The sequence below is a fragment of the Echeneis naucrates genome, chromosome 9, assembly GCF_900963305.1.
Source record: "Echeneis naucrates chromosome 9, fEcheNa1.1, whole genome shotgun sequence".
In the NCBI taxonomy this organism is placed as follows: Eukaryota; Metazoa; Chordata; class Actinopteri; order Carangiformes; family Echeneidae; genus Echeneis; species Echeneis naucrates.
In genome coordinates, this window is record NC_042519.1 from 1,611,894 (window position 1) to 1,639,596 (window position 27,703).

The 27,703-nt window shown below is 40.7% G+C and overlaps 1 protein-coding gene across 3 annotated transcripts in view; it reads left to right on the forward strand.

Moving 5' to 3' along the window:
- Positions 1-27,703, forward strand: part of pdzd2 (PDZ domain containing 2) — a 41,488-nt gene that overhangs the window by 760 nt on the left and 13,025 nt on the right. For 2 of the 3 annotated variants that reach the window (XM_029510693.1, XM_029510696.1), the window contains exons 2-20: positions 8,370-8,704; positions 9,298-9,776; positions 11,040-11,508; positions 12,820-12,965; positions 13,266-13,398; positions 13,512-13,661; positions 14,177-14,276; positions 14,498-14,646; positions 15,708-15,827; positions 17,004-17,118; positions 17,199-17,272; positions 17,408-17,630; positions 17,822-17,939; positions 18,293-18,425; positions 20,029-20,116; positions 20,242-20,351; positions 22,280-22,445; positions 25,134-26,035; positions 26,138-26,282. In XM_029510693.1, the coding sequence (XP_029366553.1) occupies positions 8,585-8,704; positions 9,298-9,776; positions 11,040-11,508; positions 12,820-12,965; positions 13,266-13,398; positions 13,512-13,661; positions 14,177-14,276; positions 14,498-14,646; positions 15,708-15,827; positions 17,004-17,118; positions 17,199-17,272; positions 17,408-17,630; positions 17,822-17,939; positions 18,293-18,425; positions 20,029-20,116; positions 20,242-20,351; positions 22,280-22,445; positions 25,134-26,035; positions 26,138-26,282 (3,940 nt within the window). In that variant the 5' untranslated portion in view covers positions 8,370-8,584. The remainder of the gene's footprint in view (positions 1-8,369; positions 8,705-9,297; positions 9,777-11,039; positions 11,509-12,819; positions 12,966-13,265; positions 13,399-13,511; positions 13,662-14,176; positions 14,277-14,497; positions 14,647-15,707; positions 15,828-17,003; positions 17,119-17,198; positions 17,273-17,407; positions 17,631-17,821; positions 17,940-18,292; positions 18,426-20,028; positions 20,117-20,241; positions 20,352-22,279; positions 22,446-25,133; positions 26,036-26,137; positions 26,283-27,703) is intronic. The other variant, XM_029510695.1, reaches the window with a different exon arrangement.

Genomic DNA, 27,703 nt, shown 5'->3' on the forward strand with positions numbered 1-27,703 from the left:
TAAATACACAAACGAAAGGGTATCTGTGTATGAAGGTGTGTTGACTAATCTCGATGTTCAGCACTAGTCAGTCGAGCTGTGTTGAGCCGATTCCCCCTCTCTCTGTTATGATGAACGTGAGTTTTGGTCGGATGGTTTACCTTCTCTCTTCCTCACTCCCTGTAATTTCCAAACGACCTCACTGTGAAACAATGTTACAACTTTCCATCCCAGGAAGCTCAGGAGTCAGCCAAAACATATCCAATAATTATAAATAGGCTATTAAGAGGGAGCATTTTCCTCATGGTCTTCCGGTTACAAACTTGTTGCACCAGCTCATAGTCAATGCAAGGACGGTAAAATCCGTGATCTAAAATTATGATCTGCATCCTGTGTCCACTCTGGTCTTATTGTGAAAGCTCTCTCTCTCTCTCTCTCTTTCTCTCTTTAAGATTTCATCCACTGGCTGCTCTCCCCTTGCATTTTGTGATTCGTTTGGCACCACTGGTGTTTATTTATTTTTGGTTTCTGCTCTGGCTCATCCTGCCTCACGTTGTCCTGCCTGCAGATGGGTCCCCTATTCCATAGAGTAGAAGTAGAACTGTTACGCACTGAAATTGGTTAAGGTTGTTTATGATCTGCTTAGTACTGATTCATGCGTTTTCTGTATAGGTGGGGAAGTGTGCTAACAGTGAAAAATTATATAAAAAAAAACAAAACAAAACCCAAAGTGTTCTTAAATGCAATCTCTAAAACCCCTCAAATAAATGTGATGGCAGACAAAATCTGGTGACCTGTCCAGGGTGTACTCTGCCCTCGCCCAATGTGAGCTGGGATTGCCTCCAGCACTCCCCGCAACCTGGAAACGGATAAGTGGTAGAAGATGAATGAATAAATGAATGGATGTCTTCATCAGACAAGTGTATTTCATTGTTCCACTTTGTTTTGCTGTCGCTCTGCTGCAAGTCAGAAAGGAAACATTGTCCTTGGAAGTTTGAATTTCAGAGTGAAAAGATTTACACTCCACCTCATTAGATGAATCCAGACACTGAAGCATCGTACAACATAGTGATTTCAAGCTGCATGAGTGCTGATATTGAAATCATGTTAATAGGCACAACCTGACCATGAAGCAGAAACCACGACAGCTCATGAAACCTGTTTCATTAGATACAGAACTATGTTGTAGGTTTAATACAGATGTTAAATAATGACCCTCTCCATTCAATTAGAGTTGGGTGCAGCGTCAGAATAGACCAGGCAGGAAGGGACAATGGTTGTTCCAGCTTTATGTCATACAAGTTTTTACAAGTACGCAATGCTGTAAACACAGTCATGTCTGAACGAGTTATTTTGTCCCATTTGTATTGTCAGCAGACAGAAACACTGAGGTGTTTTCCATGGCTTCTCAAGTGTAATTTAGTTCTTGTATCTTAATGTTTTAAAGTCGCAATAGTGGATCTGCAGTTCCAACTGCAGCTGAAACACCTGTGTTCAAATCCATGCACATTGGTGTTCATGCAGCCTACTAATTAGTTTCAAACGTCCACATGGAATTTCTACAAGGAGCTGCACTTGGACTAACCAACACTATTACAAACTGGTCGTTGGGCATCCTGTACTTTTGGACACACCTTCTCACCCCAGGTATTAGAAATGAAGGTAAGAAGGTCAATGTTTCAAGCTGTGTGAGTGTGCCTACAGCTGATGAACAGAGTAGGATGAAGTGGAAACAACTGGAGATGAAATATCATTGTTTCCCCAGATTGAGAGACACACTTACACACTCCATGTAAATACATGTACACATGCAGAAGCTCTAAATGACACTACAGACTATGTGGCTACACATTACATAATGTGTGAACGCAGTAAGGAAGATTTCTACTCCAGCTCCAGACAGACTAGTATGGCTTCAGTACTCTGTTTGGACACTGCTGACAAACTGCTGATGGCAGCTTGCCACTGCCCGAAACAATAAATATCTCTAATCCCTAATCCCTGGCATGTTCCAGCCCCTTGTCAGCCACAGAGTTACAGAGAAACACATATTGAAGAATTGTTGTAGGGGTTTGAGAAGTGGTTGGGTTTGTCCATAATGTCTGTGGAACCTATAACATTGCTGCTTAACCTGGTCAAGAACTAAAGAATTATCAAATTTGCTAAATTATGTGCTGTTTTGTTTTGTTTGTTTGTTTTTCATTGCATTCCCTTTCACTGAACTTCCTAACTTTCATCAGATACCCTGCTTCTCAGGTGATCACAGCACTAAATCACTGAATGAAAACAACTTGTGTTACTTGGTTTAATACTAAAGAATTTCTAGTTTACAGAAATAAGGATATTTATGCTGCTTGGCAGGATTTATGAGTTACAACTTTTTCTTTTTTTTTTTTTGACAGAATAAGAAAATAAAGCAAAATGACTTAAAGTTTTAGCAAATTAGCTTAGGTTTTAATCACTCCCTCAGTGAGTGGCTGCAGAAAGTGTTTTTACAGACTACACTGGTTGTGCTCCACATTCTGAATGTAAAACTAGGGCACAAACCGCTGGAATGGACTGTTATTAAATAATTTGAAACTGTATTGGAAAAACAAACTGCTGTCGCGATTGTCATTCACAATTGCAGAAGGAACATTCTCCATAGTTGACAGTTGAGTTATGTGGATTTAAAAAGGTCCTGAGCATGTTTTGAGAGTTGGGGATCATTAGCTGATTGTGGTCCAGACCACATTTGTATTCTTCCTTTGTTCTATAACAGTGTGACATTGCGGATGAGCTGAAAGGGGGCTTTTTTCTAATCTTTGGCCATATGGCGCCCAGGAGAGAAGCAGGGGGATGGGGAGGGGTTTGGATGATACATGTAGGTCAGCCTGAAGCATTGAACAAAGAGAAGGAATGTTTATCCAGCACTTTTTGTGTGTTTGTGAGTGAGTGTGTGTGCACACAAGTGCAGCATCAGACAGGACTGATGGAGAGATCAGAGACATACTATTGAATGCAATGTATTAACTACTGCTGTGAGGTTCAGTTTTATTCAGCAGATGTGCTGTATTCGGCAGCATCCAGTAGAGTGTGCTGGACATTCGAACATACTTAGATAAACCTGATGGAATGGATTTATTATAATAATTTTGCTTATCTTCAATGCAAAGCCTCATGTTGTAATTGTTGTTGTTGCTGCCTTTCAAATAAAGAGAGAAAACATGGTATATGAAAGTACTGCATAGTAAACAGTCTGCTGCTTTCTGTGTACTCCAGATGCTTCCTGTTTACACCTGCTCATCCAAGCTCATTGTACATCTCTGGTCATGTAATATGTGTTTTCTGGTGTTTTGGTACCCACTGGCAATGTAAGCAGAAGTGGGTATGTGCTAGTCTGTCACATAGTAGTTTGTTGCAGCCTATTTACACCTGTGTGGATGACTTGTAAATATCTGTAGTTCTTAAATGAGGAGCTACTTCTCTGACACTGTACTGATACAGACTGAAGGTCTATAAATCTACTTAGGCAGAGATTATGTGATGAGGGGGAGGGACTCCAATCAGAGGGATTTAATTTGCTACTGGGAATGTCATGTTAATACTGTTCTGATTTAAGAGAAAAATGTTGGCACAGATGATATGCTTCTCTTTCTTACACTGCTCTGTCTGAAGATTCAAGCTTTGATGAATAGGCCTCACTTACTCGCCTATGCACCATGACACTAAAGTCAAAGTCTTCCACCAGGTTCTCACACAGGTATTGAATCAATGGAGACTGGCTAAATGAGTGGTAATGGGAATGACACAAACACTGAGCCTCTGACAGTGTCCTCACTGACATGTGCGAGACCAATTTTAAAAATTTCAGGGCTGCTTTATAGTCAAAAACCAAGATCTTGTGAAGCACCCATAGCCACTCTCTGATTGGGCCTCATCAGCATTGATTGCCAGTGGTAAATACAACTTGGACAACAACAAGAGGTAGCATCACCAGTTCATTCAAAGATTTGACAACAATGGGACCCTGAATATTGAAAAAAGAGAGAATGATGAGCACCAAAGTCATCAATTATTGATTTGAAGGTTTGAAATTATTGCGCTTCAATATTACCATTTAACGTCATATCACTGAGCAATTGGCTGCTGTATTTTAGTTTTGTTTTTTTTTTGGGGGGGGGGGGGGGGGGGGGTTTCTGCCATCACAGCCACAGAAGCCACCTCCGGAACCTCCTCCATGTGCTTCAATGGTTGTAGAAGGACAGAAAATATGTTGCTGTCGATAAATTGACAGTTCACTGTTGGAAACACCTCAGTTCCTCTTATTTGGCAAATCAGGTGCTTATTGAATATTTCTTCTGTTGATGAATCAGTGCAGTATTACCCACTGTGAGCTCAACTGTCCTGTTCATGAAGGCTTATATGCACTACTGAATGTTTGATTTATACTTTTAATTTTCTGGTTCACGCTTTTGTGAAAGCAGAAAAGCAGAATTTGTCGAAAAATATGTGCATTATCTTATGAAGAACAGGAATTTACTTGTGTATTAGATTCTAAAATCTTTTTAGTACATGTGAATGTTGGGTTCTGCAGGATCTTACTGTGACAAGTCAGTATAATAAATATAATCCGTCATTGAGCTGTAGGCCAACTTGTGTTTCGCATGGAGGAATATATTATCATATATTTCAGTGAAGTGCTGGTAACAATAACAGCATCTTCATTCATCAGCTGTAAACACAGGATTCAGTCATGAAGCTCTGACATTACCCGGCGGAGGGTTGGATGGATCTGGATCGAAGTCTGAGTCCTTTAAGTCATTTTGAATCTGAGTTGGGATTTTTTTTTTTTTTTTTCCTTCAGAGAGCCCTTTCTGTCACCTGACACCTGCGGAAGTTCAAATAAAAAATCCAGAAAGATTATGATAAAAATCAAGTCAAGTAATCATGTATGTTTCCTGGGTGCAGAAAAACCCAAGTACTTTTAAATACCACTGTATATAAAGTGTTAATTTCTGAAAAGATACAAAAGAATAAATTGGATTAATTGAGGAAACTGAATTGAGTGGAATGAATGAAGAGCATGTTTCCAGAGAAAAACCACCAAGAAATCAAATCATTGCCTCCTCATTCTTCAAATGCAATAAAGTATAAATGAATCTTTTTATTTTTGTTGTAAAATTGTGCTATACTATAAATTTTTTACATGAAACATCTGTCGCACATCGGTCATACCCACATATCTACTAGTTTTTACTCATTACAAAAGACAATGATGCATTAATCATTGCTTACCTGTAGATGCTGCATGAGAATTTTCTGACATAGGTTCCTGAAGGAGTTACTAGTTTTAACTACTGCACATCTTTGTTTTGGACTGTTAATTAATGCGTACCAAAGTTTCTGTGGTGTTTTTTAGAAGTGTGCAGCTTGTCACACAAAATATAACCATTTTATTTTCAGTGATTAGTTGTGTCCTGACAGCGAATATTGTGCAAGGCAGCTGCTGTCTTCTCAGCTGTAAACAGTCAGTGACAAAGAGGCCTTTTACCACCACACCTTTCACAAGGATGAGTCAACAAGATATGGCATGGTTTAGGAGCACAGCTGGTCCTGGTCTGAAGGAAATCAACAGGAGGAAAGAATACCTACCTAGGGAGCACCTTATACCGCTCTCTCTTTCTCTCTCTGTGTCAGCATTCCATCATGTCATAGTGGTAATTTATGTGTAATGCTGTCGTAGATGATGGAATATTAGCTCTTATTCTCTCTTATGCATGCACGCACACACACTTACACACCTTTTCATCCATAATAACCTTCACCCAGCGACCTCATCGAAGTATTTGTGAAATATGTGAAAAACCTAGCTCAGTCTTGTCACCAAAGCTTGAGCAGAGGGACCAATGGATACAAGCTGCTATGGCATATAATCAATTATCTGTTACTCTTAGAAGTGGCCAACATTGAAAACCAGGTCTCAAAATTACCAAAATACAAAACTGACAGTTTGTGAAAACACAAATAGTGGGAACAACCCTTACTGTTGCACTACAAGGAATTTTACAGGCACTATGTGATTTACACATGACTGTGCCCTCCTAGCTTTGGCTGCACTTTCTGTCAGTCTGTCCTTTCCCAGGCGTTGTCTAAATAAGGGGAAGAAAAGTTGTCTGCCAGTGTCTGTGGTGAGTGCAGATTTGAATATTCAGCTGAGTTTTCTGTACACACCCATATGAGGATCACTACCCCCAGTGCGGTGAGAATAAATATCCCAAACACAAATTATGTTGTTTGAGAGAGTTCAACCAGCATGTTAGTAGTAGCTGTAGTCAATTTTGATGAGAGGATTTCCTCAGCTCATACCCCTTTATCAGTGGCTCAGGTGGCCTGTTGGTTCAGAGTACAAGGTGGTGACTAGCATTACCATATAGTTCAGTAACATTTATTACTTATCGTCTCTCATTCCCTCATTAGCCTTTTACAAAATAATAAAAAACACATTTTGAAATGATTGTGTGAACAGGTGAGACTACTCGTATATGAAAATAGCAAAGATTAATTACGTGGAATGATTTAGGAATAACAAACTTGCTTGTATCCATCTCTTTGTGTCATACTCAAGCTTCATCCTTCCAAGGTTCAACTTCCCTATTTCGCCTCATACTACTACTTTGAAAACCTATACCTCCCATCTTAGCCCATGACTGAGTTTAGACCAGAGTGGGGCCAGCCCCATAGTATACAGGAATAGTAGAGACCGATGATACCACAAAGCCCAAGAGCTGATTTGCAGCCCAAACTCTGCATAGTCATTTAAGTGTGGTCTGATGTAGCCTGTGTTTTTGTCTATATCTGCCAGAGATGTGGCCAAACTCTGCTCTCTGTCTGTAGTTAGGCATGGGTATGGACAGTCAACCCAGATTCCTTACTTCACAGAGGAGGGCTTGATGAGGAACTGTTCCCTGAGGCTCTCTGCTGGTTTCAGGCCATTTACAATAACTTTTTAACATCACTGTCTACCATTTACAAGGCAGAAAGTTTAAATATTAGCCTTTCATAAACAGACAGTCAAAAACAGTTTTTCAGATGCCATTGGATGACAAGTGCAACAGCAGAATTTATTGGACACATCATTTAATTCATAACATTGACTTTCTTGTCACAGTGGTGCTTGTCAGTGGGTGGGAGATTTTAGGCTTCAAGTGAGCATTTTGTGCTTGAAGGTGAAATTTTAGGACGTATGATTTTACTGAAAAGAATCTTTTAATTGACTCTGTCCTGTGTGGTCTGATCCAACAGAAGTTAATTCATTCATTCATCTTCTACCACTGATCTGTTTCTGGGTCATAGGGGGTGCTGGAGCCAATCCCTCACATTGGGCGAGGGTGGGGTACACGCTGGACAGGTCAATCCATCGCAGATTTAGAGATCAGATCAGATCACAATTTAGAGTCACCAGTTAAGCTAAGCATGATGTCTGGATGGTGGAAGGAAAGCAGAGTACCCGGAGGAAACCCTGGCAAGCACAGGGACAATATGCAAACAGAAAGGCCCCAACTTTCTTGTTGTGTGGCAACAGCACTGACCACTATGCTACCCCCAACAGAAGTTAATTACTAGTTCATTATTGTTTATTTAGTTCCCTCTTTCTAATTTTTCCTTGCTTGTGGTCACCACAGCAAGTCAGCTCTGTGACTTGCATGACTGATTTGCTCACAATTTTTATGCCAGATGCCCATCCTATCGCAACCATTCATCCAGGCTTGTAACCAGCACAAGCTTACGACTGGTTTGCGTTTTGGCTGGAGTTTGAACCCAGCAATTTTGAGAATGCCTGATGCCTGGGGTGTATTTGTCTGTTTTTCCATCCCACAGTCATGTATGAACAAAATGAATTACTTGAATTTTCATCATATCTGTGTTTGTCCTTAGTGTGTGTCTGTCTGTCCCACAGTTATCCATGAACAAAGTGAGGAAAACATGGACTTTAAAGCGTTCTGTGTTTATGTGTGTGTGTGTGTGTGTGTCCTTGTCCCACAATAGTGCATGAACAAGGTCCATTGACTCTTGGCTCTACCGGTCTACCAGGTTGCTGGGGCCTCTCTGTGCAAGAACATTTATTGCTACCCCACTTGGTTGTATGAACCATTCGAAGTTGTCCTCTTCCCAATGGTTGAGCAAGCAAGCGACAGAGGAATGGTTAGCAAGATAGAGAGTGAATAGAAATAGAATAGAAAGAGATGGTATGACATTAATAAAGCAACAGTCAAAGCCAGAGTGAAAGGTCATACTCAAACCTTATACTTAACTGAAAATCAAAAAGACACAAATACATGAAAAAAAAAAGCAAGATCATCTTCTCATATTTTGTTCTTTAACTGCTGACTTTCTTGTGTTGTCTTCAGGTGATGAGATGATGCTGCAGACATCACAGCAGTCTTAAAGTCTTACTTTGACACCATGGGTCATCTGGAAATATCGAAGTAGCGTCACAGAGTTCTTTCGCAGCCAGATTCTCACACATATGGACCTGGGGGTGTTGGGGCACCCTATTGTCAGTTCTTGTCCCTTGGAGCGTGGTTGTTGGTGAGAGACAGACTTAAAGACCAAGAATGCCAGGATGCCCATCACTCAGGACAATGCCCTCAGCATCCTCCCACTGTTGGAGGAGTGGCAGGGGGAACAGAGCTCAAGACCACAGCAGGCCTGCAACCTGAGTCTGGACAGTACTTACAGCAAGGTACATGATCCACTTCAGCCCTGTGTTTCTGCTTAAATTACTCATCAGCAGTACAGTTTCTGAGACTAGGATTTTCAAAATCATTTACCACAAGGGGCTGATTTACTGGCTATTGGTGACTAACACTAATTGTGGGAAGTAACCAAATATATTACTAAACGTGCTCAGATTAGTGACAGTTAACATAAGAACATTTTGTTCATAATATTTATAAATGTTTAAGTAAATTTTTTGAATGTAGGACTATTTTAGATAAGATATAGATGTGGTGTAGATAAGGTAAGACCAGATGAAGGCCTGAATGTTACAGGGGCCTATACATCACCAGACCTGCCTCTTAAAAGAAGTATAAAAAGGAACACTCATTGTCGATTATATCTCCAATTTTGGCATGTGTTAATTGCGTTAAAATGTTTTTTTTTTTTTATCAAATTAAATTATCATGCAAATGAATTGATCTGGATTAATGTGTTAATTTTGACAGCCCTAGTTAAAACGAAAACAAAACTTCTATCATACAAAGAAAATGCAGCTGGTGTTTTTAAAGATATAAACCTATGATTATTAACGCACCCCCCTTCCACTTCCTGCAGCACGTGGATCAAGACTTGGTCCAGAATGGAGAGAAAGACAATATGTGTAGCAACAACAGTGTTAACAGTGGCACTGCAAAAGACATGTCCTTGTGTCATGCTGCTATTCAGAAGTTGGTGGAGTACATCAAGTTCAACTTTGTGGAGTGTGACTGTGCTGTGTCAGACAGTGGGTCATCGTATAGAGAAGGTCTAGACATGGAGATTCATGCTGTTTCCCTCACTAAAGATGAGGAAGACACATCTGAATTCGGCCTCAGCTTTGGGAACATTCCAATTTTTGGGGACCCTGATGGGAGAAAGAAGGGAGGCCCTAGGAGGAGGCGGGACCAGGGCCCAATCATGGACGTGGGCTGCATCTGGGTGACAGAAGTGAGGAAAAGGAGCCCAGCAGCACGCTGTGGGAGGATCAAACTGAGGGACGAACTGTTGTCAGTGAATGGGCAGCTGATGGTGGGAGTGGACGTCACTGGAGCCAGGTGAGACCATAGTGAGATGTGGACACGGATGCTGTGATTGTACATGCTGCCTGAAATACAATCTTTTGAAGATATACTTTGTTTGTTTTTATGAAATTTTTTACATGTACTGTCCTCTGGAAGGGCGTGTCAAAAGAACACCAGTTTTTTTTTGTTGTTGTTGTTGTTTTGTTTTCAAGAACAAATTTGAGAACTTAGTTTTGAAGAATACCATTTATTCTTACGTTTTTTCTTAAGATGAAACTTACAAAGAAAATACTTCCTTTCAGAATATCACTTTTCTTTTTTATTCTTAAGAAGAAAAAATGGCACTTAAGAAGATTTTTTTTTATTAAGAAAGTTTTGTGAATCTGGCCCCTGATCTCAGTTAGCTCAAGGACTAAAGGTCTAAATGTAAACATAATCTGTCAGTGTGTTATCCACAAACAAGAGAGAGATTGCTGGACGGGGCAGCTGATGCTAGAACAAAATCAAGTGGAAAGCAATGTAGACCTGGCAAATGATCCTGATGAGAGAAACCTGTGGTCTCAGTACAAGTGATGATGATAACGTTTGTCTTTGCTGTCTCTCTGTCAGTGCAGAGTTAGTCACAATTTGTTGAATAAGTTTACAGTGATTTATTGTGGGTTGTGGTAACTCTTCAATTTGGAAACTTTCACTGCTGTATTCAGAGAATCTCCTGAAGGCACAACTGTGTAAACAGGCTTATGAGCATCAGACTGTTGACTTGCACTCAATATAGTCTGCACAGACTTTTGGCTTTAATTTACCAATGCTCTAACATGGTTAAGTGTAGGGTGCAAGTGTCGTTAGGGTGTGTCCAAATCACTGTTTCAGCTGCTGTGTCAACTGCATGGTTCAAAGAAGTTGAACTTCAAAGACAATTAACCAAAGTGCTGCCCACATTCCCTTTCAAAGCCAGGTCAGCCTGTACAATGGCAGTTTGTTCTTATAAAATTGGATTTGCTAGGTTAAAAAATACTTCACCAGCAGGACTCCCCTACACAGGCCCAGGGTACAATATTAAACTGACGGGGATGCTTTTTCATAGTCTGAGTGGATGTCTGTAGCTGTTGCCATATTGAATTATAATCCAAGTGTGTGGCACATGTAGAGGATTGTGTGCTTAAAGTGGAGTCTAGTCCTGTTTTTGGTGTGCAAAGTGATTTCACACCATAATGACCTGTGCCATAAGGACTGTGTTTCCTTTATGATTGATAACTTGGGTTACAGTGTTATTATCCCCTTAATGCTTGTTCACAGTTACCTTGCTGACCAGTGCTGGAACGGAGGCTGTATCTACATGATCATGCTGCGTCGAGTCAAGCGAAAGGCTCCTCTCCCACCCTGTGAAGTTAATGGCGACATCCCCATATGCAGCAACAACTGTGAAGAGAAGCAGCAGACTAGAGCTGCCTTGGATATCTTTGAGCGTTCAGAAAACTGCAAACGCATACGCAAGTTTGGGGTCATATCGCGGTCAGCCTTTAACCAGGACACCAGGGATATCTCTGACTCTGAGCTCCAGAGCTGCTACAATGGCTACAACCCAACTCCCACTACAGGAGAGGACCCAAGCTACAACCTCTCCTCACATAGATTCACAGAGAAAAGCCCAGACCCCTTTCTCCACAGTCTGCACAGTGGAGGTACTCCCACCCTACCGGCCAGGAGTCGCAGTCAGCTTTTAGAGTATAAAATGGATTCTTTGAGCAGTGAACCAGCAAGCCAGGTGAGACACATTGCTGAAATGTAAAGGCTCTGATATCACACACATGCTCGCACACACGCACACACAGGTATGGGGACAAATTTGAAGAGAAGACTTGCATTTTGAGGCAAATAATTTTTTTACTTCTGATTCAATCTCTATTTTGTCTATTAACAGAGAATTGAGCAGAATTCATTAATCTGTGATTTTAGGATCTCAGAAACAAAAAGTACAATGAAGCCTGCTCTAACTTACAGGAATGTGGTTGACTACATTCAAATTATATGTTTTCTTATGTAAATGTATAACAGGTTAGATTCATCATTGTTCACTGAGCAAAGAGGGCCACATTTTTTTATGCAAACTTGCTATGACAGCTGTGTCAGAGACATTGCTTTTTTGGATTTAATGGCATTAATTCATTTGATTGCTTTAGTAAAAGAACATGAACAGAGAGTGATCAGAGCGCCAAGACCGTGAATAATGACACTTGTAACTAGTTGGTTTCAGGACCAAAAATCAATTCAACACAGAACCAGGTAGATCCGTTTCAGTCTTTACTTTAGATTAGTTCAGGCAGTAGAGCAGGCGGGACAGATGAATAACAGGGAAGTGATCAGTACAATGATTCGGTTTCTACAGGAGCACACTGTAGAGTGTGAGAAACAAAGGTACTGCAACAAGTGTTGCAAAGAACAATTCTGGCAGTTTATTTATGCAGAGCATAAAACCTTGGGCGTGACATTTGAAGCTTATACAGGAGAAATAATATAATGTATTAGCTTACAATGTGTTGTAGAATGATAGCCAATAGAGTTATTTTTCAATGTCAAGCACACACACACACACTGAGTCATAAAACTCTGCTTAGGTAGACCTGTAATCATGTATGCTCCTCTATCAACCACATCAACCATCCTGGTACAGAGAAACTGGTAATCAGATGTTTTCCAAAACTAACTGTTATTCACACCATATAAACTGAACCGCTTTTTATTTAGCATAAAATAAGACAAAGTCTCAGTCACATATTCCAATATTCTTTCAGGCCTTTTTCCCAGAAAACTCCTTCACTCTACCAAGAAAATCCTGGTCTCTAATGTGTTCAGAGCTAAATTACATGCAATAAAATCATTAATATAAGTCACTATTACAGTGGGAATTATAGTTTTGGGATTTATTTTTTTTTCGCTTAAGTAAAAATAACAATGATAATGCTTGATGTTGGTTTTGTTGGATCATTCTTCTGTTTGCAAGAGAACGTCAGCATTGTTAGCTGCATAGTTTGATGTGTGTGTGTGTGTGTGTGTTTGTGTTTCTGCTCTGTTGCAGTTCAGAGAGGGCAGCCACATATGGAAGATGCACATGGTGAAAGGTCAGGAGGGTCTGGGCATCCAAATAACAGGGGGAAGGGGCTCCAAGCGCTCCCCTCATGGCATCATTATAGCTCATATAGAGGAGGGTGGTGCCATTCACAGGTAGTCCGTCCTACTCTTTTTTTTTTTACTGTGTCTATATTTTAAAATTTTTACAAGCAAAGGAATAATTGTGCAGATACCGACACACACAAACATTTTTTAACTGACAGAACTCAGCAACCAAACAATTTAGTTTCCTGACTCTACTGTATGATCCCACTTTGATCACTGATACTTTCTTCAGCCCATGTGTCACCTGAAGAAAGTTTACTAAATATTACTCATGGTGGATAATTTTTCAGCTTTAGTTTGAGTGTGCACTGTCAGGAGTGGATGTATCCGAACATTTTTGTGTTTCAGGGACAGTCGTCTTCATGCTGGTGATGAGCTGCTGATGATCAATGGTCAGTCTCTTGTGGGCCTCACCCATCAGGAGGCTGTTGCTATTCTCCGTTCCACTACTGGTTTAGTCCAGTTGGTAGTGGCAAGCAGGGTAAGTGCGCGCAGACACACACACACACACACACACACACACACCAACACATCAACACATACACATCACACATGCACAGACGCGCATTCTCAACTCCCTTTCTTGCCCTGCAGGAGGAGTCAGACGTAGGTTTCGAGCGCTTCCCATCCACCAGCCTGCCAGACCTGGTCAGCACCTGTGGATCCTCATCCTCTCTATCTCAAACCACTTTCCCTCAACCCCACACATCCAACAGCAGCACCAGTCTCCACAGCCACTTCCTGGTACACATAGATTATATGCCGTGCATGTTTTGTTGTTTTTAAAATTTTTTCTGTGTGTGGAGGAAAAAAAAATGTCCAACATACTTAAATAGGATGCTGTTATATGAGGATAATGCTTTCTTGCATATCTTGATTAATTCACGTGACTCAAATCAAATCAAAATAGAATCAAATTTATTTATACCGTGCCAAATCACAACAGAATTACATCAAGGCAGGTCTTGACCAAATTCTTTGTTTTATAAAGAGAGCCAATAAATCCCTCTGTACTCTGGAGTAAAACCTCATGCTCATACCATACCTTGAAAATCTCCTGTAAGGTAAATTCAGAATATTTTCACTGCTCTTTTGGAAATCGGGTTTTTCCTGTAGCTCTATGGTTTTTCAGCCTTTGTACATCTGCATTCCTTTGCACTGTTTCACACTGCAGATCAGCTATTAGAGTCGTGGTTCGAGTGGAATGCTAAGCAGTTTAAGAAGTGATCAATTTAAAGTTTGTGTTTCTTACACTGCAGTCATCTAATATGGACAAACTACATGAATGGAGTGAGGTTGAGGCACCGGAAGGATCCTGTGGAAACCCCCCACCCATGAAGCTGTGCAGCCGATCCCAAGGTTGGTGCTCCAAAGAAACGCAGCATCCACTCCTGACAAGCAGTTTAAACTTTAATGAGTCACATCAGTACATTTACTCCTGTTAAAAAGAAATTGTGACTGAGATGTGATGAGATGCTTCATTGTGTAAACAGCACTTCCACCATTTGATGGTGTTTTCCTGGTCTTATTCCCTTTGTTCTCTCTATAATGTGCACTAAATGTAAAGCTCTCTGGTTTAGGTGGGGGCAGCCGCCTAGAGTCAGTGGGAGAGAATGACGAGCTGTTTGTGGAGAACAAGGCGAGTGGCTGTAAGGTGGTGGAGAAGCCTCCCCCTGGACAACGGAAACACTCTCTACCTCAACAGCTAGATGCTACTGGAGGGAGGCAGGTCAGTGTAATGTTAAGCTTTATATCACAAGCTATAACGAGAGCTATACAGCATGAAAAATTGTGATTTTATTTGATAGAAAAATATTTAAACAGATTTGTATATTTTATCTTGAAATAATATATAATAAATATGAATTGTTACTTCATTGCCCCTTGGAACAAATTACAAATGTACATATAGAAACCAAAATTGTAGATTAAAGTTTCGAATCGATGAAACAGCAGTTGCCCAACTATGGATGGCAGGTGGCAAGTGTGCACAATACTCATCCAACCAAATTTACAGACCACAGAGTTTATTTAACCAATATATACAAATGAACAGGGTACAGAAGCCATAAATCCAAGAAATGACAACAATAACCAAAATAATCTTGTGGAGGCTTCATAAGGAAAAGCTTGGGTGGAGAAAAATGCACCAGGGACACATGCTTCCTGTCGACATCAGTAGCTAATTAGACACATTTTGCTCCAATCACATTTATCTTTTGGTCACAGTCATTCCTCTGATACCTGCCACTGCCAATATCACAGAACATGGTAGTAGTATGTGTATCAAATAATTTACATAAATAACATAACATAATAATTTACATTCCTCTCATTCACCATTGTGTGTGGAAGAACCATTCATAATCCAGCAGGAGCGAAAAACAGACAATTGCTTGATGAGATTGTTTTTCCAAAAACACTCTCAAAGTATCGCTCTGTATTGCTCACCTGGTATGTAACACTAAGATAATGACTAAACATCTCCATATGATTCACTCAGTAGCACAGTGATCCAGATGATCAACTACTACTCATGAGAACAGTCAGAAGTTCATGAGAGGTTATACAGCATTGTCTCTACAACAGTCGCTGCACATATTGCTCTTATTACCATCTGTAGCATCAAACCTAGATAGATAACACAAAAGAACACAAACGTTACCTTAAAGTCTGTGGTAATAATGCTGATGTTCAATCTGAATAAATGAGAATAACAGTGAGGTTTTCACAAGATGAATGTGGTGTTTGTTTGTTTGTTTTTTTGTTGTATATTTATGCACCTTTTAGGAATATCAGATCATTAAGAAATCGGCCCGTTCCCTGAGCACTATTCAAGTTGAGTCTCCATGGCGACTCGCCCAGCCATCTATTATCTCCAGTATAGTGCTGATGAAAGGCCAGGGCAAGGTGAGTGCAACCCTTTGACATTTAGCTGTGTGTGTTTCGTTGTGTTTGATTTCTTTCCATCACGTATTTTCCTAGCAAACATGACAGTGGTTCTGCAACAGCAGCTGTTATCTATCATTTAACTGCTGAACAAAGGAAATTGCTCTCATAATGGGTCCTAAACCAATTACCTGAGCATTGAGTTAATATCAACCACAGAACCTCAAGTCTTTGCTTTGAATCACATGAATAAATGGTACCTTTTTGTAGATTCGTAATCAACATAAGTAATGTTCCACTGTACATGCAGTCTCCATGCTATATGGATAAAAACAATAAAAAAAAAGAACATAAAAAGAACATATATATATATATATATATATATATATATATATATATGTTCTTATTATGTATATATATATATAAGAAGAAATTAAACCAAGCAAATATATAAACACACAGCATTTACCTGGTAGGTGTGACATAGCCACATGTTTCATAATACAATTGCAAAGTACAGTCAATGCTCGGATCTAGGCTTGTCTAAATACATAGGATGATTACATAGTTTGATTACAAATTACATAGTTTTTTTGTTTTTGTCCCTTTTTTTTTTTTAATAATCATGAAAATATTTAAACCATATTGTGTGACTTCAGCTATAGATGTGTATTTTTCAGGGAGAATTGTCCTTGATCAGAAAAGTCAGTATTCAGCGCGTCGTCCATTGCAGCACAGTGGTTGTTGACTGTTGGAAAGCTCCATTTCAATGTGAAGTTATTAGATGTTAGCAGTAGTGGACCATTATAAACAGAATGAAATCATCTCAGACATGACCAAAGGTTACATGATTGGTGATAAAATAGGACATGAAGGAATGATGTTTTTTGGGCATATTTTGCTTTATATTCTCTCACCCCTGTTGACCTGCTCAAACTATCCTATCCACTATCCTGCTGCCTGATTTTAAGATCGTTGATTTTCATTATGTTTAACACCTGAAAGAGGATTGGAGAGAAACTAGGTTTAAAAATAATTTTGAGTCATGAAGCATAAGTGAGAATGCTGCTTAGTGAGTTCATGTGAATACACTGCAGTGACACCCATGTTGATTAAATTGAGGTTTTACATAGACAATCTCAGAAAAATAATCCATGAATATGATGCTCCTCTTTGAAATGTGCTCTGTCTCTATAGGGTCTAGGGTTCAGTATTGTTGGTGGGCAAGACTCAGCTCGCGGCCAGATGGGAATTTTTGTCAAAACTATTTTTCCTCATGGAGCTGCAGCAGCTGACGGACGACTTAAAGAGGGTAACCACACCTCCTCCTCTTAGCCTTTTATACCAGTGTAGAATGTCCTTCTAATGCTGCATGTGCGCATCCCCCTGCAGGAGATGAGATTCTGGAGGTGAATGGAGACTCTCTCCAAGGACTTACACATCAACAGGCCATCCAGACGTTCAAGGTGAACCACATTTGTACTTGCTTCTCTCTGGTAGGGGTGTTAAAAACTCAAAATCATTGCCCTGCATGATTGTTAGAAGTTTTCCAATTCTGAAACATGTGTGAAACTTCACATTAATTTACATTTCTCCAACAGCAACTGAAAAAGGGTGTGGTGTCACTAACGATTCGAACTCGTCTGCGTAGTCCCAGCCTGACCCCATGTCCTACGCCTACCCTCCTCAGTCGCTCCAGCTCACCCAACTCCAACGCCAGTGGGGGAACTCCTGTCCCCTCAGGGTTGGAAGAGACTGATTGCCGTAGGGGTCCTGGTCCAGGTCCGAAAGACTGCATCATAATGGAGGTGACTCTTAATAAAGGTGAGCTAACTTAACAAGGAAGTCCTTTCATTCCAGTTGGAACCAGACTAGAAAGCGAAAATTATGTCCTCATACTTATATCTAGTGTATCCTCACATTGTGCAGCCAGGTTTTGCACTTTTTGTCTGTAGTGATGGCAAAGTCATCTTTCAGGGCATTTCTTCTCTGACGGTGAGTGTTGATTTATTTAGAGGCTGGTGTTGGACTGGGGATTGGGGTCTGCTGTCTGTCCCTCGAAAATTCTCCCCCTGGGATCTACATTCATAGCTTGGCTCTGGGATCTGTGGCCAAGATGGACGGGAAACTCAGGTAACAATCTTAAAATCAATTATGATGAATATGTATTCTCAAGGGCGTAATTTACACGGGGGATACGGGGGCCATGACCCCCGCAAAAATTAGATCCAGCTAATACAACCCCCCCAATATAATCACATCATTCTGATTTAATAAAAATATTTAACCCCCCCAATAGTCGACCCAAAGTTAGGCCCATGTGTATTCTCATTGATGCAAAGATACCAAATGAGCAGTGAATAGGATTGTTGCTTATTAACTTACATTTGTTCCTTTGTGTTGCTGCATGTATGTTATAAATTGTGCTGTATCTAAATTGAGGTATTAAAGAGTGTTGAACTGACACCTTTGCATATGCCCTGCAGCCGCGGAGATCAGATCTTGGAGGTGGATTCAGTCAGTCTTCGCCATGCTGCACTAGGTGAAGCCTATGCCATCCTCAGTGAATGTGGCCCTGGACTGGTCAATATCATTATAAGTAGGCATCCTAATCCCAAGGTAAGGTGTGTTTTTTTTTTTTTTTTTTTTTTTTTTTGAGGGGTCTTTCTTGCACACTGATCCTTTCTTGAACACGCTTAACACTTAGAGCCTAAGTGAGCATAAGATCATAAGGGGCACTAAATTGTGGGCTTGTAAGGTTTTGCGCACATGGTTTGCAGGTGATCTACTAAGCGAAAGTGCCAAAGTGACTACAGGTGCAAACAGCAGTATTTAAATGAGCAGTTTGCGTGCTTCTACCTTTTCCATTATGGTTAATGTGGAGGAAGAGCATGTGGAGGAGTGGAAGTGGTTGTGGAGGAGGCTCCTCAGGCTTTTCAGCACCCCAAACCTGCACTCCATTATGTTCTGTGTGCGTATATGGGCCACATTGTATCGATTGTCTCTTAGAGAGGTAGGGTTGAGTATCGGAGTTAGGAGGAAGGGATGGAGGAGATATGCATTATCACTGTTGAAACAATGATTTATGTTGCGTAGAATATATAGAAACTATTCATGCAACAGCCAGCCATGACCATACTCGCCATCTCCTAACTTTGAAAATATACTGTTATTTCTCATGATGAGTCGTGCACCGACCTAGGATATCTGGAGTCACCTACACGTGGTTGGCTGTGTTTGCGATACCTGTACACAAGCTCAGTGATATGTCTGAATAATTTTATCTTCTGTAATCCCAAATATACCGACGCAAACAAGAAAAATCCTTTCTCTGCATCTGTGTTCAATGTTCCTGTTTCTCCCCCTGGCGACAATGACAGCAGCCATTGTGCGTAAAGCTGGGATGGTTTGCCCTTCCAACATATTATATTTAGACGCAATCATAATCCCCACAATTACTTTTAGATTTGATAAATCATAATGCATGTGCTAATATTTCTTATTTGCATTTTCTCCTCGCAGTATTTTGCTCAGCTGGGCAGAAACACCCCATATTCCATATTCATTAAGGCCAAGGTGCTAAATGGACAGCACGTGTTGTTTTTCTCACTTCAAAGACACAGTCTTAAGTGTGTGCCGTTAGTAGATCAGCTTGCACATTTTTTTGCGAGTGACATCAAGTTTGCACACATTTTTATACGAGCAAACCTTTAGTAGATCAGGCCCTTAGACTGCAATTCCTGTGGCTTTTTAGAGCACCTCAGAGAAATTAAAATGATATAGGACAAAGCAATCTGTCTTCCTTTGTCTTGTACGTGGGGTTTCTGAGCACCACTAACACTTACACCAATTACTTGTCGTTTTGTATTAGTTGTTTATGTTTTGCTAAATCCATTTCCAGTAACAATTCACTGTCAAATAGCAGATTCAGCCCGACAACATAAAACTACTAAAGGTTTTTAATTCTGATAAGTATAAGTGTGGTCAGACTAGAGAGATTTCACCTAATTTCAGATTCCCATGCATATCCTCTACCGCAGTTCAGCTAATTTGTTCAACATTTTTCTCCTGTCCTGAGGTGCCTCTTCTTAATGTCCACTGATTGGTTAGAAAGCATGCCATCATGCCCTCCTGTTCACAGTACCATTCCCCTCTCTCATGAGCAATCTATTTACTCTCAATGATGAAACTCTTGTCATTTCTTGTCTCGTCTTTTTTGCAGGTGTCAGAACAGGAGATGGATCTCATCATAGCTCGATCCATGTACAGGGACAAACTGAGCAGGAACAGACATTCATCTCCCTCCCAGGGTTTGACATCTTTACCTCCTCTACTCTGCACTCAATAGTGTTTACAGCTCCAATACAAAAATCCAATGTTATGATTGCTCTGATTGGCTCTGGATATCTGGTCTCTTTTGGTCTGCAATCTGTAGGTCTCACCTGTAAGAGCAAGAGCCCCAACCTATCGATTAAGGAGCAGCAAGGAGACAGCTCTCCTACTCTCAGCTGGACCATGAAGAGATTCCTGGAGCCAGCCAGTAGAGTAAGTCATCATTACTATCAATTCATTGAGACATTTTTAATTCAGTCTCAGCACTTATCAGCACTAACCAATCGACTTTGGCAACTAGAACTGATCATGTAATCATACTTGAAAAATGGATTGGCACTATTTGAAGTATAAGGAAACCCCCTCGCAGTGGGAGGAGAAGAAAGAGGATTCATGAGCTGAAGAGCTTGAAGAGCTGGAACCGGTACCCAATGTTACAAGTGAAGATGGATGTTTTAGAGGAGGGTCACACTGATGCATACTAAAATTAAATTTGTCGACAAGAGAATGGAAAACAGATTTTGAAAGTGGATAGTGAAAATGTTGTTGGTTAGCTAGTTGAGATCAGGGTAAAATCTAAATGGTTACCAAAAACAAGTCACCTGATTACAAGAAGTGGGATGACAGATGAAAAGAGGAATGTGAATTGATGAGGCGTACTAGAGGCTAAATCTAGCTCTCAAGATTATAGATGAACTACTTTATCCTATGAGCTTGGAATATGTGCTTTTATCTTCAGGACAGAGATATGGTATGCCCAAGATTAGGACTAAAGGAGGTCACACACTCTTTGTGTTGCAAAGCATTCAGCTACGAAACAAGCTCTAACATTTGTTCTAGAACCTGGCACTTACCATATGTATCACAATTATGCATTTTTATAGAATAGAATCCTTTATTGTCACTGTTCACATTGTCACCAACATTAACTGTGAAAATATGCTTAGCAGCTCCACATGGCAGCGAGAAAGAAAAACAAGAAAAACACAAAAGCGCGATATCTCAATAAAAACAATATAAAATATAAAATATAAAATATAAAATAAGTATTTACAAGGTATGATAAATACGGGAATGGTTATGATAAATATGGGAATGGGTATGATAAATACGGGAAACAGTGTATACTGTAGTGCAAAAGAGTTTACATTATGACAATGTCATTATTTACAGCAGGTAGGTGTCTTTGGGGGGGAAGGGATATTGCACTTGGTAGTAAGTGTGGCCATTGTCAGTCTTTGGGTGGGGGTGGGGGTGGGGTGATGGCTTTGACGGCCTGGGGGAAGAAGCTGTTAATGAGTCTTGTAGTTCTGGCTTTGAGAGAGCGGTATCTCTTTCCATAGGGGAGGGGGCAGAATAAGGGATAACCGGGGTGTAAGGGATCTGTGCTGATGTTTCTGGCCTTCTTTTTCAGTCGGCCAGCGTAAGTGTCTCTAAGGGGGGGAAGTGTGGTCCCAATAATTGTCTCCGCCGTCCTCGCCACCCGCTGCAGGTCCTTCCTGTCCTTGGCTGTGCAGCTGGTGGACCACACTGTACAGCAGTAGGTCAGGATGGACTCGATGGATGCCCTGTAAAAGTTAACCAGCAGGGGGCGGGGGAGGTGAGCCTGCTTTAGCTTCCTGAGGAAGTAAAGACGCTGGTGGGCTTTCCTCACCTGGTACGAAGTGTGGACGGCCCAGGTGAGGTCGGCCGATATATGTACTCCAAGGAACTTGAAGCTCTCCACCCTCTCAACCTCCTCTCCTTTAATGGAGAGGGTGGGGAGCACCGTCTTTTTGGATTTCCTGAAATCCAAAATGATTTCCTTGGTTTTGGCTGTGTTGAGGACCAGGTTGTTATTGGAACACCAGTCCGTCAAGTGTTTGACCTCCTCCCTGTAGGCTGACTCATTGTTATTCTTAATCAGTCCTACAATGGTGGTGTTCAGATAGTGGAAGATGGCGGCGCGCACAGTCGCAGCGGCCCAGCGCTCCTCAACTTTCGGCAGCTTTTTACTTTTTTATATGTTTTATATTATATTATTATAATATATTATTTATATATATATATATATATATATATATATAATATATATTTATATTTATTTTTTTTTGAAGGGGGGGGTTAATTGATTTGATATTCCTGTGTCCTCCACTCTGAAGCAGGGGTCCCTGAGCTCAGAGACAGAATTGTCGCAATACTTCTCCCAGGATGTCTGCAGCAATTCCTTTATGTCTGACCCAATACTGATGGGCTTGAGCAGAGATGACCTTCTCCACCTTCAGAGCTGCCAAATTTCCATGGGCGACAACTCATCACAGTCTCATGGTAAATTTCATTCACTCATTCATGATGAATGAAAAGTGGGCTAGGAAAGAAAAAAACAGTATATTGGCCAAGGTTCATTCAAGATCCTTTTCATTTACTCTGTCCTGTGTGGTCTGATTCAACAGAAGTTGTTAATTCATTAATTCATCTTCTACCACTGATCCCTTTCTGGGTCATGGAGGGTACTTGAGACAGTCCCTGCTTCATATTAGATGAGGGCAGGGTACATCCTGGAAAGGGCACCAGTCCTTCGCAGGGCCAACATACCAAGACAGAGAGGAACAACCACTCACACCTCTAGTCAATTTAGAGTCAGAAATTAATGTAAACATGCATGTCTTAGGACGGTGGGAGGAAACCCATGCAAGCACAGGGAGAACATGCAGAGTCCACAAAGAAAGGTCGAAGCCCGGGAACCGAACCCACAACCTCCATGTTGTAAGGTAGCGGCACTATAAACATTTAATCTAGCTGTTTTGTGAAGTGACTCTTGACTCAATTATTAGAATCAACCCAAGCAACATTAGAAGTATGAGTCACAATCCTAACCTGGTCTAGATTTTACTTCCATGATGGAGGTCACAAGATTAACTTCCATACACAGAGATTATTAGGACTTTTTCTCTGAAGAGAAATGGCAAGAAGTGTCAATCTGCAATCATTCAGGTTGTTTAAACAGAATCCTATGAAAGAGCTAGGGTTTCCAGATGACAGTAATATTGCACAGATGATTGGAGTCCGCATCTTTACTGGACTGATGCTGACTATTGAAAATCTATTCTTCTTCATCAGGATAACATTACTTAAAGATAACATCTAAAATCAATATATTTATATAATATAATCACCTGGTCCCTTAATCTACTATTAGAAACATCCGTAAAATTAATAATTTTATTTTGTTCTTTGTCATGTTTTTGAAAAGTATGTTAATGTATTGTTTTTGTGTGCACCCCACTAAAAAATGGGGTATAAAAAGATTTTTTGTCACCAAAACATTACTGTGAATCTTTCGGGAAAGACCATTGCATTATCTGCAAGTGGAATGAGCATCACCCACCCATGCACAGGAGCTCCTCATGTTGGAGACGTTGTGCTCCTCCACCTTCTGTTTGAGGATGCCCCACAGATGCTTAATAGGGTTTGGGTCTGGAGAAATGCTTGGCCAGTCCATCACCTTTACCCTCAACTTCTTTAGCAAGTAACCCATGTCCTTAGTCTGCATGTCTTTAGCAAACTGTTTGTGGGCTTTCTTGTGCATCATCTTTAGAAGAGGCTTCCTTCTGGGACCACAGCTGTGCAGACCAATTTGATGCAGTGTGCAGCGTATGGTCTGAGCATTGACAGACTGACCCCCACCCCTTCAACCTCTGCAGCAATGCAAGCAGCACTCATACGTCTATTTTCCAAAGACAATCTCTGGATATGACACTGAGCACGTGCACTCAACTTCTTTGGCTGACCATGATGAGGCCTGTTCTGAGTGGAACTTGTCCTGTTAAACAGCTGTCTTCACCACCGTGCTGCAGCTCAGTTTCAGGGTGTTGGCAGTGTTTTTATAGCCTAGGCCACCTTTATGTAGAGCAACAATTCTTTTTTTTTTAAGATTCTCAGAGAGATCTTTGCCATGTTGAACATCCAGTGTCCAGTAGGAGAGAGTGTGAGCTCGATAAATTTAACACACCTGCTCGGCATTCACACCTGAGACCTTGTAACACAAACGAGTCATATGACACCAGGGAGGGAAAATGGCTAACTGGGCCTAATTCTGACATTTTCCCTTAGGGGTGTATTCACTTTTTTTGCCAGTGGTTTAGACATTAATGGCTGTGTGTTGAGTTATTTTGAGGAGACAGTAATTTTACAGTTATACAAGCTGTACTGTGACTACTTTACATTGTATCAAAGTGTCATTTCTTCAGTGTTGTCCCATGAAAAGATATAATTAAATATTTGCCGAAATGTGAGGGGTGGACTCACTTTTGTGAGATACTGTAGGTGAAGGTTGCGATGTTGTCCTCTGGCACTGGGGTAAGTGGATTGAAAAAAAAACAAAACAAAAAAAAAAACAAACAAACATGGTTTTATTAACCAAAAATGGGTTTCCTCCTACTGTCCAAAGACATGCATGAAGATGAATGAATAAATGCAGCCATGTACTGAGAGATCTTTGAAGCAAACAAAACAAATTTCAAAGAAAGAAAATGAAGGTGTTAGGATATCCCAGTCCAATTACATTACTTAAATTCAGTTGCACATTTGTGGAAGGAACTGAAAATCAGGCTTGACAAGCAAGCTTCTTCGAATTTTCACATTTTGAAGTAAATCTGTTTAGAGCAATGGTCCAAAATCACACACACACACACTGTGAACAATTCGTTTTTTCATGCAGAAAGGATTGTGAAGGTGTCGTTTCTAGAAAAGGCTTCTTCACAAAGTATTAAATAATTTTTACTTACATTAGCATGTTCAATACTTTTTTCCTGTTTAATTCCATTTTACTATGCATAACTTTATTGAGGACATGTGCAGGACTCATGATCTGTTGTTATGACTATACAATATATTATGTACTGTCAGTAGAGTGAATTACTATACAGATTTAGATTTAGGTTCAGTCATTTTGAAATGGACAGAAAATGCATAATTTGTTCATCTATAGTGACCACTTTATTTGTATCTTCCTAGCATTCAACCTCTCCCTATCAGAAGTAGGGAGTTGCCCTGTATATAACACATCAGAGGACAAGACCCCAGCCCCCCTTCATCACAATGAAGAGACAGTTTGTCAGCCTACTGCCATCTCCAGCACCACAAAAGTGCGAAGCCCACTACTCCGTCAGCGACGCGTGATGTGCTTTGAGGATGAACTCAGTGATGATGAAGACTCAGACAACAATGGAAACACTGGGCATTTCCACAGAATGACAAAACCTGACTCTGTGAGCTTCAATGATGCACAAAGTCCCAAAATGGATTCAACAGTCATAATTGCTACATCTGCTACATCGTTAATAGATGTGGATGGAGACAATGATAGTGACAGGGTTCCACAGATGTGTGGAAGTCACGATAATACAGCATCCATCCATGGTAGTTTCTCACAGGGTGAGAATTGTGTTATAAATAAGTCTGAGTTAGACAGTTCTGAGTCACCCTTTATGTCCATCCACTGTGCCTTGGGGTACAACGCAGGAATGGAGAGCAGCATCAGTGAGAACTGCACAACTCAAGTTGATAGGCAGGTGGAGTCTAAGTGCCACCTGAACCTTGAAGATAAAGCAGTAACGCAAGTCAAATGTATGATTAGCACTGACACTCCAAACCTCCTTCAGCAGCAAAAGGTCACAGTTGATGAACCTTCTCCATCGTTGCTGCCAACCCAGTGTGAAAGAAACCTCACAGCTGTAGGTGGGTCAGTATCTTATTGTAAGAGAGGAGATGCCAGTGAACTTGTAGGTGTTTGTGCCATCGATATTGTGACTCTGAAAAGAACTGAGGAAGAGTCATTTGGGCTTGATTTGGAGATTATGTCATCTCCTCTGAAAATTATCATCACTGGTTTAAAGCCTGGCGGCGCAGCAGAAAGGGTATGTCTGCTTGGTTTCATCCTTATATGTGTCTAATGTCAGAGCAGGGATACTTTTAGAAAAAGAAGTTTGATTTGCTCTTTTGTTCAAATGTTTACTCAGGGATCTTCAGCTAAACTTCGTCCTGGAGATGAGATTGTAAAAATTGGAACAAAGCTGGTGGGTTCCTCAGATTACCAAGAAATCTGTGAGATGATGCAGAGCCTTCCTACGACACTGTCCTTAGAAGTCAAGAGACCAGTTTCAGGTAAGACAATTCAGAATAAGGCCCTATAAGGCTGCATTAAATATTTTAAAGGACAACTGGGATGTGTTCTGTTGTGTGGTAACATTTATGCGTTTAACTTTGAGCCTCCTAAAAAAATCCTTTTTTAGGAGAACACAGTGCTGGTCTAGTTGGGGTCCTGAAAGTCCAGAAAATAGTTGTGCCAGAGTGTAAAGTGATGTCCAGCAATGTACTTTATTAGTCAGTCATCTAACTTGGAACACAGCAGCACACTATTAAAGGAGAATTTAGATATATTTGGACATGATTTATTTTACATAAAAAAAGGACACGTGCAAATTAATTTGTTGCAACTTTGTTAAACAGCTGGTATCACTCTGACCAATGGAAAGACATTGATTTTATTCTGTAGGTGTGGAAGAATTCCTTGTGGTCTGGCTGGCTTGGAATGTCAGGCCACTATTAAAATTCAATATTAAATGCTAAAATAGCAGGACAGCTACAGTACGTTCATCCAGACAGGTGAAAGTAGGTGTAGCTACTCAGCATTGGGTTTTAGGGATTTTAGCATCTGCTCAGCCTTTAAACTTTTGGCTTTGTTTCTGACAGTGGGATATAAACGTCTGTTTAAAGTCCAACTAAAATAAATCATTATTAATATTTCTACCTCTTAAGTGAATCCCAGTTCACAATGGGCAAGGGAGGGGTACACCCTGGATAGGTCACCAGTCTATCACAGGGCTGACAGACAGAGACAAACAATCACTCACACTCAAACTGTCCGTGGGTGTGAGTGTGACTGTGAGTGATTGTTGGTGACCTGTACAGGCTGTACCCTGCCCTTGTCCAATGTGAGCTGGGATTGGCCCCAGCAGCCCCCATGACCCGAATAAGTGGTAGAAGATGAACAAATAAATGAATGAGATGCACCTGTATGTCTGCCTATTTTCATTAATCAGGCTGGACTTTCTTATTTTCATAAGGGGTGATATGGAGCTATTTCTCCTCTAGAAGAGTACCTGAGGAATATATATTCAGATTCTGAGCAGGATGGAATAGTAGGGCTTCCACCTGACATGCCACCATTAGGGGAGATAGATCAGGAAATGGATGTAAGACCACCTAGGTGGAAGGAGGTTGAGGAGGTAGTCAGGCGTGCGAAGGTTTCTTCGGCCCCATGGCCAAATGGAGTCCCCTACCGGGTCTATAAAAGTGCACCTGATAGCCTAAAGTTTTTGTGGAGACAATTAAGAATACAGCATGGCACAGGTCAGGAGGTGTTCTTATTCCAAAGGAGAAGGAGTCTTCAAACCTGAGTCAGTTCTGTAACTCTCTCCTGAATGTAGAGGGGAAGATTTTCTTTAGTGTAGTCGCACGAAGACTAGCTAGTTATTTAGAAAGGAATAGCTTAATAGATACTTCAATACAGAAGGCAGGAATAC